Genomic DNA, 18078 nt, shown 5'->3' on the forward strand with positions numbered 1-18078 from the left:
ACCCAGGCTGGAGTGCAGCGGCGCGATCTTGGCTCACTGCAAGCTCCGCCTCCCGGGTTCATGCCATTCTCCTGCCTCAGCCTCCTGAGCAGCTGGGATTACAGGCGCCCGCCACCACGCCCGGCTAATTTTTTTTTTTTTTATATTTTTAGTAGAGACGGGGTTTCACCATGTTAGCCAGGATGGTCTCGATCTCCTGACCTTGTGATCCGCCCACCTCGGCCTCCCAAAGTGCAGGGATTACAGGCTTGAGCCACCGTGCCCGGCCAGAAGGCATCTTTAAAAGTTTCAAACCACAGTGCAAACATGCTACCCTGAAGTTCTGCACTGTAGGTTGCGTGGGCCCTTCACTGTCAGAGCAGGACTGGGATACTTACAGTCTCGGCATCCACAAAAAGTGTAGGACATTCAGAGCAGGAGGTGAGCATCTGGGAAGAGCTGACAAATTTGGATCCGATTCCCCGGAGGTTATCTCCAAGGTAACTGGCTGCATCACAGGTTAGGAAGCAGAACCTTTTCTGAATATTCTGCAAGGCAAAATAGTGACCGTTTGTAAAGGTCAAGTTAAACTTATATATGATAAAAAAATATTTTGAGGGAGGGGTAGCTTCTTCTTTTATATTCCAATTACATTAACTGATTTTTTTTTTTTTGAGACAGAGTCTAGCTCTGTCGCCCCAGGCTGGAGTGCAGTGGCGTGATCTTGGCTCACTGCAAGCTCCGCCTCCCAGGTTCACGCCATTCTCCTGCCTCAGCCTCCCAAGTAGCCGGGACTACAGGTGCCTGCCACCATGCCCGGCTAATTTTTTGTATTTTTAGTAGAGATGGGGTTTCACTGTGTTAGCCAGGATAGTCTCGATCTGACCTCGTGATCCGCTCACCTCGGCTTCCCAAAGTGCTGGGATTACAGGCATGAGCCACCGCGTCTGGCCCTGATTTTTTTACTTGACATAAAAATTGTGTATGTTTACTGTGTACAACATGTTGTTTTAAAATATGTGTATGCTGTGAAATGGCTAAATTGGGCTAATTAACATGCATTGCCTCACTTTTTTTTTGGTGGTGAGAATACTTAAAATCTACTCTCAGCAATTTTCAAGAATATAATACACGATTATTCACGGAAAAAAACCCTACTTTTAAATCTTTATAAAAATATCGCATGAGAATGGGTCCTTAGGGTAATGGGGGAGGGGAGCAGAATGAATGTTTATGTTAAATCAACTAAGTAATCATTTAGTGTGGACATTTCTTCCTGAAATGCCATTTCCCAATGTGTGGATGCTTGTGCAGGTTGAGTATCCCTTATGTGAAATGCTTGGGCCCAGAAGGGTTTTGGGTTTTGGATTTTTTCAGACATGAAATATTTGCAGATACATAACCACTTGAGTTGTTCCAATGAGCATTTCCTTTGAGTGTCACATTGGCACTCAAAAAGTTTCAGATTTTAGAGCATTTTGGATTTTTGGATTTGGGATGCTCCGCCTGTATAATTTTTTTGATCAACACTGTTTTTGTTTTTGCTGTGGTTAGTGCCAGTCAGAGTCTGAGTCTTCCTTGCGTGTTTGTCAGACTGGTGAAAAGAGATTACTTCAATGTGGACAAGATGAAAAAGGTCAAGAGGCGTAACTCTTTTCTGCTTCCCAAGATCAGAGCTCCTTGAGACAGGGCATGGAAACTGTGAATTTGAGCCTCTGAAGAGTAAAGTAGTAAATGCTGAATGGGACCTCTCTTCCTCTTGAGGGCACGTCTGGTCAGGTGTGTCTCAACTGAGCCTAATTCTGTCTTAGAGCTTAATATACATCACTCATTAATCCTCATCAGCGGATGAACAACCTGAGGTTAAGAACGGTTAAATGACTCGCTTAAGGTCATGCAACTAGTAAGTGAATGAGTAAGGATGGGTCTGACTCCAAAGTTTACAATCTTTCCATAATCTAGATTGCTTCCTAAGGTTACTGCTCCTCCTATACTACCTGAGGGGAAAAACAAAAAACAAAAAACATAATTAAGAAGAATCTGATTCACTGTGCCTGTGTCAGTGCCAAAATAAGAACACTTTTTTGGGAGGCCGAGGCAGGAGGATCACAAAGTCAGGAGTTCAAAACTTGCCTGGCCAACATGGTGAAACCCTGTCTTTTTTTTTTTTTTGAGACGGAGTCTCGCTCTGTCGCCCAGGCTGGAGTGCAGTGGCGCGATCTCGGCTCACTGCCAGCTCCGCCTCCCGGGTTCACGCCATTCTCCTGCCTCAGCCTCTCCGAGTAGCTGGGACTACAGGCGCCCGCCACCACGCCCGGCTAATTTTTTGTATTTTTAGTAGAGACGGGGTTTCACCGTGGTCTCGATCTCCTGACCTCGTGATCCGCCCGCCTTGGCCTCCCAAAGTGCTGGGATTACAAGCGTGAGCCACCGCGCCCGGCCGAAACCCTGTCTTTACTAAAAAAAAAAAATACAAAAAAATTAGCTGGGCATGGTGGTATGCACCTGTAATCCCAGCTACTTGGGAGGCTGAGGCAGGAGAATTGCTTGAACCCGGGAGGTGGAGGTTGCAGTGAGCCGAGATCGCACCACTGCACTCCAGGCTGAGCAACAGAGAAAGACTCCGTCTCAAAAAAAAAACAACAAAAACCAACCAAACAAAAAGACTCTTTTACCCCCCGAACTTCTAGCGCACAATGTTTTTTGTTTTGTTTTGTTTTTGAGACGGGGTCTTGCTCTGTCACTCAGGCTGGAGCACAGTGGCACAAACACGGCTCACTGTAGCCTTAAACTCCTGGGCTGAAGCAATCTGCCCACCTCAGCCTCTTGAGTAGCTGGTATCACAGGCGTGTACCACCATACCCAGTGACATTTAGGGGATATAAATTCAGTTTTGTTTTCTTGTGAATTCCATCACACATTATATAATTTGGTGACATTATGTGACACATGATGATGATATTCTCGCATACGAGCAACAAGAAGAAAATACAATGACTGAGACACTTGGAAAAATGTCCATACTGTACCGACAGAAACCATTTCCTTGTTTTTAAAACCAAATTATTTTCACAATTACCTCCTCCCTACCTCTTCCAAAATCCAGCCAAACACGGAAACATTGTATTCACATTTACGGGGAAATGTTGGGAAACAGTAAACAGACATTGTGAGGAAATGACAAATGATTCATAACAGGCAGAAAGCAGGTCTGAAATATATTTCATTTCCAGCATATTTTAGTAATGCCTATTTCGCTTCAAGTATTACTTTTATACAGCATCTGATCAGGGTTGAGAAAGTTCTTAAGTATAAATGTAATATTAAAATGCAAAATAGGAGGTATGCATTTTAAAAAATTATTATATTAGTATTATTATTGCAGATAAGCTCCATAGGGTGATTAATTTAATACACTGATGAAAAGGAAATTCAAATCCAAATGAGTCCCCCCAGGGCCCACGCCTGGCCCCACCTTCCAGCTCATTTGCATTTTAATTTTTAGTACTTTCTTCTCTCTCCACAACCACTTTGCTCTCTGGACAGTGGATGCTGTGAAACCTGAACCCACTGCCTTGCTGCTGGAGTGGCGAAAGATCCTAGAGAGTTCACTGTTACCAGACAACAAATGGCACATCAGCCCCTCTCAGGGGAAGGGGTCATCTTCTGCAAGGACATTGGATGGGATATCTGAGGCCTTTCACTCCTACAGCCGCTTTGTTCTCTTTAGGTCTCTCTGCTGCAATCTGAGTATTCTCTCAGAAGTGGCTAGAGAGTCCCCAGTGGAGGTGGCTCATGGTGTGCAGGCAGGGCTGCAGAACTCTCTGTGGTGGGCAGTCAGTCGCTTCTGGACTCTCACCAGAGGATCCAGACTCTGTGGCGGGGCCAGGGCCACAAAGAACATGCCAATGAACATAGGGAAGAGCAGCCAAATGGGAGCAGCCAGCCTGTGCTGACAGCTTGCTAGATGCACGACTTGAGCTGTTTCTCCATGTGAGCTCTCATAAGTAGTCTTTGAAAGATAAAACTCATAGACACTGTTTTCACTTCCATTGTATGATGGAGGACACTGAGGCTTGGAGAACTTAAGGACTGTCTGCAGGCCTAGCAGGCTAGTAAGTGGCCAGAACTGGGATTTGAACGTAGGTAGGTTCAAAGGCTAGTCTGACTTCACTGTACTCTTTTTCCACCTGGAAATCACCATCCCATACAACTCTTTTCTCTTTATGCCTCACCAGCATCTCAACTGGTGAGTTGCCAGGTGCCAGGCGGATAGAGGGTGGAGACAGGGCCTCCCTTCTGCCTTCCTATGTTACCTGCATATCTGGGTAGGTGGGAGAGGAAGTCAGGCTGAATGGTGGCCACAGCTGTGGGCCATGGCTGACCTCTCAGTCTTGGTAATGAACCCGTTGGTCTACTGACATGAAGTTAGAAGCTGTGTGTTTAAGGTTTCCATTTATTCTTCCTACATTTACTGAGCACCTAGTGTATGTTACAAACTGTCAGAAATCAAGGTGAGCAAGGCACTGTTTACCTGCCCTTTTCATGGGAGACAGACACCAAAACAAGTTATTATTATATAGAGTCACAAGTGTAACGGATGCAAGTACAAAATCCTGAGATGCCAGGGGAAGGGAGAAAGAAGTAATGGAAGGCTTTACTAACTGAAGTGACACCCAATCAGGGCTTTGAATGTAACTGGGAGTGTAGCCCAGGGACAAGGGGAGATGACAGTTCTAGGCAGAGAGAAAGTATTGTGCAGGACTGTCAAATTAAGCATGAATAATTCAATAACTTTAATAAAAATGACCATAACAGCCAAACTTAAATATATATTATTAATCATTCTTTAAAAATAGCTTTTAGAGGCCAGGCGCAGTGGCGCATGCCTGTAATCCCAGCACTTTGGGAAGCCAAGGCAGGTGGATCACATGAGGTCAGGAGTTTGAGACCAGTCTGACCAACATGGCAAAACCCCATCTCTACTAAAAATACAAAAATCAACCAGGCGTGGTGGCGTGCATCTGTAGTCCCAGCTACTCGGGAGGCCGAGGCAGGAGAATCGCTTGAACCTGGGAGGTGGAGGTTGCAGTGAGCTGAGATCGTGCCATTGCACTCTAGCCTGGGCAACAAGAGTGAAACTCCATCTCAAAAAAAAAAAAAAAAAAGCTTTTAGAAAAATATAACTAGTAAGTTGCTTTGCCTCTCAATCCTTAACATTAAATTTACCTCAAATAGTAGTTTTCTGGTAGTTTGCTTTAAAATTTCAATCTGGCTTAATGTTTAAAGTATTTCTAGAATTCTTATCTTTTAGCAGCCAATTGTTTTCCGTCTTAAGCCCAACATCTCCTCCAGCCCCAAGTTAATCTCAGACATGACATTAATTTGCCCATTCAAGTTTCTACTAGGTTTTCACTTAGAGTAAATTGAAGAAGTTGAAAGAGCACTACAAGTAAGACTCCAAGTGAGCTAGTCCAAGCAGCTATCTGCACTACTGGTATATAATTCTTCAAAAATGGATTACAAGAAGGGCCTCCAGGCTCAAAAACAGAGTTCACTTTTATGTTAACTAAACATATGTCATCCTGAATTTGAAATTATTTAACGTAGATTATTTCAGTTTTGCCTAACCTTCTGCTCACTAGAATAACAGATTAATAAGTTATCTTTTTTTGTTTGTTTGTTTAATGGAGATGGAGTCTCACTTTGTTGCCCAGGCTGGAATGCAGTGGCGCGATCTCGGCTCACTGCAACCTCTGCCTCCGAGGTTCAAGTGATTCTCCTGCTTCAGCCTCCCGAGTAGCTGGGATTACAGGCATGTGCCACCACGCCTGGCTAATTTTGTATTTTTAGTGGAGATGGGGTTTCACCATGTTGGCCAGGCTGGTCTCGAATTCCTGACCTCAGGTGGTCCTCCCACATTGGCCTCCCAAAGTGTTGGGATTACATGCGTGAGCCACTGTGCCTGGCTGATTGGCCTGATTCTTGAGGGTTACTAAGTAGGAGGCACCTTCCCATACCATAAAAAGAAATTGCAATGTACAGCAACCTGCTGCAATGCCATTGACCTTAGAGCTGAACTGAGGTCAAGTGACACTGGCTACTGAAATGCTGAAATGATATTTTAAGGCAGATTTACCTATAGAGTCTCCTACTCCCCAAGACTTTTTAACAACCCATTTAAGAGGGACATAATTTTAGTTTTGCACTTTTGATATATCATTCCTTATTTTCCTGCCTTTCCCTTCGGCCATGGCTCTTCCTGAAGGTGATTAGAGGGCTCCTTCCCTCAGTCCAACTAAATTATTGTCCCTCTTCCATGATCTACTCAACAGAACTCAACAGCTACACAAGTTTAACTAGATTCTAACTGTTCTGTCTGGTCATTCATCCAAAATTCAAGTCTATTCAAAGTTGGAACTACATAGTTCCTTCCCATTTTTTTCCTTTGCATTACCTGTGGGAGTTCTGTCTAATGAGTTATTAAAAATATGCTTAAGAAAATGCTGAAAGAAAAGCATTTTTTATTATAGAAAAACAGGAAATTGGCCAGGCATGGTGGCTCATGCCTGTAATCCCAGCTACTCGGGAGGCTGAGGCAGGAGAATCGCTTGAACCTGGGAGGCGGAGTGAGCTGAGATCATGCTACTGCACTCCAGCATGGGCGACAGAACAAGATTCTGTCTCCCCACCCCCTAAAAAAACAGGAAATTGAAAAAAAGTAAAAAGAAGGAAATAAAAAACACCCCAAATATCATTACCCTGAAAAGATACAATGATATTCTGGTGTATAATTTTCATTATTTTCTAGGCATTTTAAAAAAAGGAATACTAATCTAGATACATATATATATATATATATTTTAAACTAGCTTTCTCTTTAACTATAGTATGGTAACCATATTTCCACATCAACAAATCTTCCCCTACAACCTCATCTTCGTAGCTTCCAGGCCTCATTATTCCCAGCACTGCCATTTTCACAGTCAATATTTGCTTCAAGCTCAGATATAGGTCTAGTTAACTGCAATGGCCTTCAAAGAGCTCTGATGTTTCTTCACAGCAAGGCATGTTTCTCTCTTTTGCCACCTCCTGCCCCTGCCAATTATTTGATGAAATTTGGAGCATAAAAGTTTACAGAAAGATGCATAGAGGAGTTAATGGGAAGCAGTCATTGGAAGTATGTTATGAGGTAACAAGCGAGATTTAAGCATGTCCACACATGAGACTGCCACAGAGAGCTGTGTGTGCAAGATGCTAGGGTGTCTGGCTGAGGGATTGGAAGTGGGGTTGGAATCCCACCTGCATTCTGCTGGCCAAGTGTGGTACTGCACTCCTCTGGAGGCAGGGACATTCATTACAGTTTGCACAAAGACACTGTGGACAGTGGGGCTGTGGTTCACACGGGAGAGGCAGTAGTTAGACTGGCCTGATTCTTAAGGGCTACCAAGTAGGCGGCATTTTCCCATTTCATAAAACGAAATCTGCAGTGCACAGCAACCGGCTACAACAGCAAGAATGACTTTTCATCTGTTCAAAAGCAACTCAAGGGAGTAAGCAAGTGTTCACAGCCATGGCTGGCACGCTAAGGAATTCATAGAGTGGGAAAATGAGAAAAGACAAGGAAAGGAAAGATAAAAATAATAAAAACAAAAGAGAGGTAAAGGGGGGTGGGATGGAGGATAGGCCCGGCAGAAGATTCCCTTAATGGTCCTGATGTCATGGCTGCTGAGGACTGGTGATGTCAGTAACACCAAGAAAGGCAGGAATGAAAGGTACTTCATGGAAGCCTAAATCATCAATACCATGTTGAGAAGGATGACGAGATTAAGGGTAAATAGAAGAAATTTTAAAGTCTGGAGGAGAAAATACAGTAGTATAACTCCACAACAGAAGAACAACCTCTCCTTAAATTCAAAGTTACCCGGCTCCCCTTAGAAACTAAGTCCTCTGCACTTTCAGTGAGCACACATACCTTAAACAAGGAGGAGAACACATGAAATGTATACACAGCACAGGAGCCGTCTGAGTCGCACATAAGCTGGTTGATGTGGCTGCGCCAGGCCTCCTCGGCATCGTCACAGGCTGTGGGCTGAAAGGCGGCAAGGATGGCTGAGAAGAAGGGCGAGGGAGGGGGAGAGACTCCCCTGTCACCTTCTCCAAAGCTGGAAAAAATGAAAATGACTATGTCAAGAAGTGATGTCCTTCTCATCCTATACCGGGTTTTATACATTCTCACCCTGGGAGTCAGCAAAATGAGGTGGCTGTTCTACCCACTCTTCCTTTTGAAGTTGCTTTGGGGACTTGGCTTTCATTGAGCAGTCACTGTGATTCTTTTTGGTTTGTTTGTTTGTTTTGAGTCTCACTCTGTCGCCCAGGCTGGAGTGCAGTGGCGTGATCTCGGCTCACTGCAACCTCTGCCTCGTGGGTTCAAGCAATTCTCGTGCCTCAGTCACCAGAGTAGCTGGGACTACAGGCGTGTGCTACCATGCCCAGCAAATATTTGCATTTTTAGTAGAGACAGTATTTCACCATGTTGGCCAGGCTGGTCTTGAATTCCTGGCCTCAAGTGATCCACCCAGCTCGGCCTCCCAAAGTGGTAGGATTACAAGTGTGAGCCACCGCACCTGGCAAGAGGTCACGGATGCTTTCATGATTCGAGGAAAGAGAATTTGCACATCTAGAATTTCTGTGATTCCTCCATTTCTGATTCCCTTTCTATAGACTTGGTACCTCTTTTAGCCTTCAGCAATGCCTCTCACTTTCGCAGAGGCTATGCCCCAAAGTAAACCATAGTCCTATGCTTTGGCAGTTTCATTCTTCATTTTTCATTATGAAAAATTATATAAATTTTGAATCTTCTAATTTTTCCTTTCTGGAGGGAGAGTATTAATAAATGCATATGCACAAATGCCTGGAAGACAAAGGTGGAGGGAGACAAGGAAACCAGAGATACGCAGGGAAAGAGAGACAAAGAGGCAGGAAGAAAGAAGAGATAATGAATAAAAAATGAAAGGTCAAATTCTTCTCTAGGTGTTACCTTAACCTTTTCGTTTGATGGACAGACATTGCTCACTGTAACAGAAGGCCTTTGTCTAGCATATCAGAAGCTTTTACTTAGTTCTTATTTTCAACTTTCAGAAGCGTAATTTTAGGATCTCGACTTTCTTTTCCTGAAGTAGATCTGTAGCATTATTATTTGTGATTTATTCTAGATGCTGGATTAGTCTAACCTCTGGTGTTTTATCTATTTCTCTTCACATTTTTTTTCTGTTTCTCTATCTCACTAGTCTCAGAAATATCAGCCACCAGGCCAAAAGACACCCACTTAAAGAGTAGGTATTTACTATATAAAGAGCCTCTTGTTCCAGTGTTTTAACTCCAAATGGAAAGAGCTTATTTCCAAGGCTTGCCAAGTCTTGCTTATCTTCAAAGCTTACAAGGTCTGGACCATGTTTCCAGGCTCTTCCTTTGCTTTTTACGTTGCTTTCTGGCCTTATGAATTCATATGTGAGTGTCCTTTCTTTGTTCTACACGAGGCCCTATAATGGGATTGGATGACTCTAACTCAGCTGAGAGCCCGCCATGATATATGTCACTTTGGAGTCCTTCATTAGGATGTCCCAGCAGAGCAACTGTGACATTTAACTTGAGTGTGAATGCCATATAATATACCATGCACATTCACACCACTCAACATCAGCCAAGGGCTCCATTACCTCGCCAGGGTAAACTGGTCCAGTGCCTGATTGCCTTTTTCTTCCCCCTCAGTCATGTCCAGGCTAAAGCTGTCGCTGCATTCAAAAGCTGCTGGGAGTTCATTGATGGAACTAGAAAGATCATCCTCATGCACAGTGGTGTCCTCCTCCTCACGAACAGCTTCAGCCTGGAAGAATAAAAAGACAAAAGAATCCCCCAATGTGTAAGAAAACATACAAGACAACCTGTTCAACTAAGGAACAAATAAGAGAGACTGAAATGCTGATGGTGATAGAAATGGGGACATTTGTTTTCTAGCTACAGTATAGTCCGTTTCTAGGCTGGACTCAGGAATTCTCTGAAGTACTGTTCATTCTTTATCTTCTTTTCAATCTCTTCCATAATAGTCCCCAAAGGGGCTCTCAGTAGATTTTCATACTTGGCCCATGCTTATAGGGTATGAACGCTAAACTTGGAAAAGACCACCAAGACCTCCAATCCCACTTCCACATTCTGCAGATAAGGAAACAATACTCCAGGTGGGAAAGGGACTTGTCTAGCATCAGGTCCATACTCAGAGTTGGAGCTGGGACAAGAAATACTGCTTTTGGATTCAGAACTCCTTCCATTGTCCAAACCCAGCCTTCTAAAGCAAGCCTATCCAGAGTTAATTCTCTAACATAGAACCCCTTTACCAAGGGAATGTAGAATCATCAGGGCCTGGCACAGTAGATGCCCAGGATACCTGTAGTGTGCACGAGTGATCCGGAGTCCTTCCCTAAGCCTGCTGGGTTGCTCGGTCTTTCCATATAGGGGATCCTCTAAGATCCATTTGCATGTATGCTTTACCCTTGAGAATACCCTCCACAGATAACAGATATGAGTATCTGCTCTTACCTGACTACAAAATGTGGAATGAGCAGGACAATGAAAGGGCTCTAGGGCAGGCAGAACCAGGATCAGTGAGAGGCAGGAAAGAGACACAGCAAGTAAAATGGAAAAAGAGGCTGGGTTTGGGCCTGGGCCAGGGGGAAAAGGAGGACTGATTGTTCTTTAGGAGAGGAAGGAAGGCAACTGGATTACAGATCAGAAGGGAGAGGAAGAAAGATGTACATGTTACAGTGACTCATTTTCTTGAAACAAAAACAAAAGCAAGGCAAAATAGAAGTGTATATGAATTAGAGCTTTATCTCGAGTTAACATCTGTCCACTCATTCAGTGTGTAAATATATATATAAAATATATATATTATACTTTGACTCTAGAATTAATAGGGAAAATTACCAGGAATGTAAAAATATATTAGGGAAATAAGATATCTCATGTCTTTGGGGGACTTGCTGGTAAATACTGAGTTTGAGAGGTTTATCCATATCTGCTTTTTAAAACTACAGGGCTGCCAATGAGGCTGGCCACTGGTGCCTGGTCTAGGTTATTAGTGTACATACACTTAATCCATTAGAGAAGGGATGAGTTCTTATTAAAATACATTTTATTTTCTCTAATGTCATAGCTATATCAAACATTGCAGTAATGCAACTTATGTGAAAAACAGGGATAGCTCTTCAGAAATGGGACTCGACTTTTTCTTGGTAGGAGGAGATCTATTACGTAGGTATTACTTTCTTTTTCTTTTTTTTTTTTTTGAGATGGAGTCTTGCTCTGTCATCCAGGCTGGAGTGCAGTAGTGTGATCTCAGCTACCTACAACCTCTGCCTCCCAGGTTCAAGCAATTCTCTGCCTCAGCTTCCTGAGTAGCTGGGATTACAGGCACCTGCCATCATGACCGGTTAATTTTTTTGTGTTTTTAGTAGAGACAGGGTTTCACCATCTTGGCCAGGCTGGTCTTGAATTCCTGAGCTCGTGATCCACCTGCCTTGGCCTCCCAAAGTGCTGGGATTACAGGTGTGAGCCAAAGCGCCTGGCCTTAGATAGTACTTTCTATAAGAAATCTATATGTTTTTAGCATTCAAAATAGAAAAATGGAGAAAATGACCATATTGACATTGAGAAATATCAAATGCACATATATTTTGTGATGTTTTTTCTATGAAATTTAATTTCATAATCTTAGAATTTTAACTTAGACAACTTTTCTTTCTGGGCTTTTTTTTTTTTCTTTTGGCTAAAAAAGAACTCTGCTAATTCCAAGAATCCTGATTGTAGTACCTTTGCAATGAGGCGATCTCAGAAATAATTACTATTTAAGCTTCAATATTTTTAGGTAATTGTAATTTGGTGATTGCCCTTGGTTTAAAGCACATAGATTTTTCTAGATTTCTGATCTATTTTTACTATGCTATCAGAGAATATAGAATAGCCAGTATTATATTTTTCCATTAGAAGTGTCAGAAGGAATATACTTTTATGAAATTTTTTTTGATTTTATTTTTTCTTTTGAACTTGCACAACCATAACCAAACTCATGATAAAGAGTGCTTGACTCTATCTTACCAGCAATAGATTATTTTGGTATTTCTACTATAAGGAAATACAATTCTATACTGATGGGCATAGATGTGGGCATAGCATGCAAGTGGATGGTTTTCAGGACATTTTAATAAAATAAACTTTAAATGAAATATATACTGTTAGATTTTTTCTAATTAAGAAAATTACATCCATTAGTTACTTTTCTCCTCACAGACTCTGGCGAGAAGAGTTTTGTGCGAATCTGGCATAAGACTGTGATTGACATTAAAAATTCTGATAGCATGCCAAAAGGCAAGCACTGAATCAATGTACAAATTGTATAATTGTTTCGTACATAGGAAAAAATTCCCCCAAATATGTGCGTACACCCACACCTCACTTAGCATATTGTTTTATAAAATTCATGACAAAGATCAGCAGTTTCCCAGTCACAGCCATCTCAGACATACACCACTGGTTTTGCCATCCACCAGCAGTGTTCATGCAAAATGTCTCATTTTAAAAAGACCTCAAATCAAGTCTTTCAGCCAAGAAGAAGATGGCTGCTCAAGTTTGTGGGGGTAAAACAACTTCAAAACATAGGCTCAGGTGCACAAACTTCTATTATTTTAAAAAAGAGAGAAAGAAAAAGATAAAGATAGTCTTTCTACTTGAGACCCCTTAAGAATTCTCAGAAAATTGGAAGTGTTTTTTTTTTTTAAGGGTTTTAAGGGAAGTACAAATCATCATTGTTAAAATCTCTTCACCTTTGAACCCTCAGAAATCTGCAGATTATTCATATCAGGCAAGGAAGCATCAAAGCTGGACATTCTGGTGTTAAAGGAATGAGGTTCTGCAGGGGTCGAGTCACAGGCTGTGGTGAGCAGCTCCATGGGATTTGTCTCTTCAGAGGGGGAGAGAGCCATGATCTGTTTAAAAAGCAAAGGAAATTAAACATAGTATGAAGTTCCCATTCTTTAAAAGCTCCAATTATTCTCTAGTTGTTGGTTAATACATCTTAATTTTTTAACTTCCACATTTCACCATTATTGGGCCTAAACATAGAAGCTAGTAATCCAGGTATTTTCAGATAATCACGTCAAAACGTCTGTCATATCTCCACACTTTAGAGATCTGGGGAATTTTTAAAAAGATTCCAGAATCATAAAAGGTATTTGGGAAAAATCTAGGCCTTAACAGATCTGGTGGCTTTCAGGGTGAATCACATGGACCCCAGTCTTTGTTTCCATCTGCAACATACAGAGAAGACTCTGCCAGCTAGAACCCATATGACACCACCTGACGGTTCCAATTTTAGTTCAGCAGCTGTGGAAAGTTTCCTTAGCTGCAACTGGAAACTATCCTCCTGCATTAGTTACAAAAAATAAGCCTCCCAATTCTTAGAATGGGAGAGCTGCTACTTACTAGGTCTGAGTGCTCCAGGATCTGGCTGGCTGTGAGGTCCTCCTCCTCGGATGATTCATCGGAATCCTCATGGTGCATTTTATTCAGGCTGGGAGTGCTTCCTGACAGTTGGCGCTCCTCCAGAATCTGCATATCACACTTATCCAGGCTGTCCAGAGAACGTCTGCGCACTCCCCAGTTGAAATTGTCCATACTCTCACCCTGAAATCACACCATCAGCCGGTTTTTTTATGCCCAAATCCTCTTGCACTCACATGTTCACACATTCAATTAGTCATAGCTTGGGCACAAATATTGTCATTATTAACTCTTAGGCCTTCATTGACTTTGGTATCAAAACCTTTGTTTACCCGATGTGAAAAGTAGTAAAAGCACACCATTTTCATGTAAACTCATGTGAAGTCATAGGTAGAAGTGATTACATACTTTTCTTTGGCGTGGTGAGTAATAATTACAGTTTTTAAAAAGTTGATTTTGGTAAACCTACCAATGCTCTGTGTTTTCAAAAATCTGTAAGAAAGAGACCGTTAGTATGAAAACTTCAAAAGAGGTGTCACCCACTCCCACCACCCTGAGGTCGGCCCCTGTTTAGTACTGTTTTCAGAAGGAGAAAAAAGTAGGAGCTATGCTGCTTGTAGCACATTCCAGTATCCTTTGGGTATTTAGTGGAAGAGCATTAGGTAAACATTCCAGCCTATTTCTGCCACAGCGGTTTTCACAGATACAATGCAGAGTTAAAGACTATCAGAGCAGCTGGGCAAAGTCTGATGGATCATGCACTATGCAGAGGCCAGAGCGGCAACACCTTAACTTTTGCTTTAGGCTCATCTTTAAATAATTGTCCCGGTGTAGAAAATTGTTAATTTCCTGGACTCAGTACCAAATATTATTATTATTATTTTTTGAGATGGAGTCTCACACTGTCGCCCCGGCTGGAGTGCAACAGCGTGATCTCGGCTCACTGCAACCTCCACCTCCCAGGTTCACGCCATTCTCCTGCCTCAGCCTCCCGAGTAGCTGGGATTACAGGCACGTGCCACCACACCCAGCTAATTTTCTGTATTTTTAGTAGAGATGGAGTTTCACTATGTTGGCCAGACTGGTCTCGATCACCTGACCTCATGATCCACCCGCCCTCGGCCTCCCACAGTGCTGGGATTACAGGCGTGAGTCACCGCACCCGGCCTATTACTGTTTTTTTTTTTTTTTTCTTTTGAGACAGAGTCTTGCTGTTGCCCAGGCTGGAGTGGTACAGTGGCACGATCTCAGCTCGCTGCAACCTCCACCTTCCAGGTTCCATGTCAGGCTAATTTTTTGTATTTTTAGTAGAGACGGGATTTTGCCATGTTGCCAGGCTGGTCTCGAACTCCTGACCTGAAGTGATCCACCCACCTCGGCCTCCCAAAGTGCTGAGCTTACAGGCGTGAGCCACTGCACCTGGCCCCAAATATTATTGTTGATTTGTATATTCTGAATTACTAAGAACTAGCTTAAGTGGCCATGTAAGTGTTAAAGAAAGCTTTTAGTTGCATTCAGACTTTCTCTACAAACCATCAGTTAATAAATAAGTGTATTTGACTAACATAACTTTTTTTTTCTAGAAATGGATTTGGGTTTTATTTTTGTCTCTGTTAAGATAGGAATAAAGGAAGAAAAATATTACTCAGCCGACTGATACACAAATTTTAACCTAAACAAATGATCTGACAAAATCTAGTACAGAATCTTTTCATTTACTGGTAATTTGAAACACTGCCTGATGGTTCATTGGAATAAAATAAAACAACTTTTTCTGATGAGAGCTCAGTGAACAACATAATATGAGAGATGTGAGTTACTGTTAAACTTATGAGCATTATCATTTATTAATTTCCCTCTGTTTTAAAGCAGAGGGTTGTGTCTGTCTCCTAGTGAAACAAGCTTGCCATTCTCACAGATCTGTCATATAACAGAGGCATAGCTTTTTCAAAGTCTGCTTGGGCTATTTTCATGGTAGAAGGCAACAGGCACAAATCCTAAGCACAATCTGGATAAGATATAGAAATTATCATTATTCATCCTCACATATGATATTTATGATTGCTCTTAGGGCTGTTTGATTATAAAAAAGAATGCAGACTCAGAATATTGTTTCTAACATCCAGTATCTGCTATGATAAATTACCACCATATTTTTTTTTCTTTTTTTCTGGTGGAAAATGGCTAACTGTTGTACTGGGATTTTAAAAATAGCCACTGCAGTGAGAAAATAAAAAAATATATGAAAGAGGCAAAAGTTCTCAGAAGAAAAGGAAAATCCAATGTGTAAAGAAAGGAAGAAAATACAGAAAAATCAGAATACTAACTATACAGAGTAAAAAGAGAAGAATGTGAAAATTATAGGGACAAATATACAAACACAAATTCACAAAACGGACTCTCTTGTGCCAAATGACTGGAAGGGTTGGATGAACTATCTTAGCGATTCTGGAGGTCTCCCACGCTGCACCTGAGACAGAACCACGAGCTTGCAGAGGAATACAGACATCCAGGTGGGAGAAGGCTACACCAGGCACAGGTCACTGCTAGTGCTCATTTGGCGGCAGCTGTGGTGAAGACCTGAATCAATCAGGTGTGAAAATAGGGAGGCAGGGAAAGCTGTTCTTGCAGGAATAAGGTTTGGCTGTTTTGCTGGAAGGTGTAATATCTCCATTAGAAGCAAGGGTGTTGAAATGGTTCCCCTGGCGGTGGCTGAGAGGTTGAGATGATGGAACAACGCTGCAGTCTGGCCCCAGGTAAAGTCCATGGTGATGAAAACTCAACCAGGCTTTCTCAGCATGGCCCTAGTGGGAGACCCACCCTCCATCCTTCCTCTCCCCCAAATGTCAGATTTGTATTTTATGTTACATACAAAGTGAAAAGTCAAAACAGTTTCCTATATGTGAGAAAATGCAGAGGATGGCTAGTCCAGATGAACACTCTGTATATGTCAGTTATCAAACTTAAAAACCACTCAGGATTTACACTGAGATGGGAAAGTATTAATGTTTAAACATTCTAGAAATGTTAGAAATACTATTTTTTGACACATATTTTTTCATATTGGAACTCTGTCAAACAAGAATTATTGTTGAAGAAATTTGGGTGCATTGTGGTAAAAATATACTCCCCCAAATGTTCTACTTAGAGTAAGTCTGATATACGTAGATAGAGACTGATCATAGGTCACTTTGCCCAGGATGATCCCGATTTTAATGCCTGTGGTTTGGGCATAAATATTATTAGTACCCCCTTTTACTTTTAAAAGGGCCCTGGTTTGGATGAAAAGTTCTCTAGTCACTACACAGAGATAGAGATAGCCTTTAATTCCTGGGGGAAAAAAAGATTCAATTGAAAGTATATATGGTATATAGTTAGATGCAAATTGTTAATTTCACTTTTTTTTTTCTTTGAGACAGAGTCTTGCTCTGTTGCCCAGGCTGGAGTGCAGTGGCATGATCTTGGTTCACTGCAACCTCTGCCTCTTGGGTTCAAAGGATTCTCCTGCCTCAGCCTCCTGGGTAGCTGGGATTACAGGCGTGCACTTCCAGGCGTGGCTAATTTTTATATTTTTAGTAGAGACAGGGTTTCACCATGTTGGCTAGGCTGGTCTTGAACTCCTGGCCTCAAGTGATCTGGCACCTCAGCCTCCCAAAATGCTGGGATTACAGGTGGGAGCCGTCGTACCTGGTGATTTCAGTTTTAATACAAGAATTTAACAATAAAACCCATCCAGTTGTGCAACCACTTAATGAGAAATGATAGGATTGCCATAGATCAGATTTGAAAACTCCACTTCTCTGAGATATAATCATGCAACTTTCAGAACTAGGCATATAAAGATTTTAAAAATGTATTTACATTTTAGAAAACATTTCCATACTAGAGCAGCCAAGAAAAATACCTCTTATATCACACACCTAAAAGGAAATATGCACGCAAATAAGCATATATATTCTGGAAGGGAGGAAAAAAGCAATTACGTTGTTATAAATCTGCAAAGATGCAAAACATCTACTAGCATATTTGAATTAAAAACAGCATCATCTTACCTGAAGTTCCTGGGTAGCAGATTGAACGAGCAGAAAAACAAACAAAAGGTCTATTTACAATGATTATATTAAAAATACTCAAGAACATTTCTCTTAGTGTTAACACATTAACTAACAGTGCTAACAATATACACTTCAGTAGGTGCACCTTAAAAGAAAAGGTAAATATACACTAACTCCAAAGAGAAAAATCAACATTAAACATCAGAAATTCCAAATCCTTTGGCTGTGGATGATAGAGCTGGGATAACAAATCATTACTACAATTTCTGAAACAGCTTTCTACCTCTGTGACAACTTTGGTCTCCTCAACACTTTTTTCTTTTTTTTGGAATGCCTAAATATGTATTCGTGAAAAAACTGTTAAATGTTATGGGAACACGAATGAGGGTCATCAACTGGAAATAAAGGTGGCATCACCTGAGCCTGTTCACAAAGCTAAAAGTATTTGTGATCATGATGCTTACTGCTGATATGCAATTAATAGCAAAGA

General features: G+C 41.7%; 1 protein-coding gene across 3 annotated transcripts in view; it reads right to left on the bottom strand.

Annotated features, from left to right (window-relative positions):
• FRY (FRY microtubule binding protein) overlaps window positions 1-18078 on the bottom strand; it is a 461448-nt gene that overhangs the window by 23695 nt on the left and 419675 nt on the right. For 2 of the 3 annotated variants that reach the window (XM_032150526.2, XM_058437701.1), the window contains 5 exons: window positions 13516-13716; window positions 12858-13019; window positions 9699-9865; window positions 7955-8144; window positions 378-527 (listed from right to left, as the gene is read on the bottom strand). In XM_032150526.2, the coding sequence (XP_032006417.1) occupies window positions 378-527; window positions 7955-8144; window positions 9699-9865; window positions 12858-13019; window positions 13516-13716 (870 nt within the window). Of the gene's footprint in view, window positions 1-377; window positions 528-7954; window positions 8145-9698; window positions 9866-12857; window positions 13020-13515; window positions 13717-17009; window positions 17595-18078 lie in introns of those variants that run through there. The other variant, XM_058437702.1, reaches the window with a different exon arrangement.

Source organism: Hylobates moloch, unplaced genomic scaffold (genome assembly GCF_009828535.3).
Source record: "Hylobates moloch isolate HMO894 unplaced genomic scaffold, HMol_V3 SCAFFOLD_4, whole genome shotgun sequence".
Lineage (NCBI taxonomy): Eukaryota > Metazoa > Chordata > Mammalia > Primates > Hylobatidae > Hylobates > Hylobates moloch.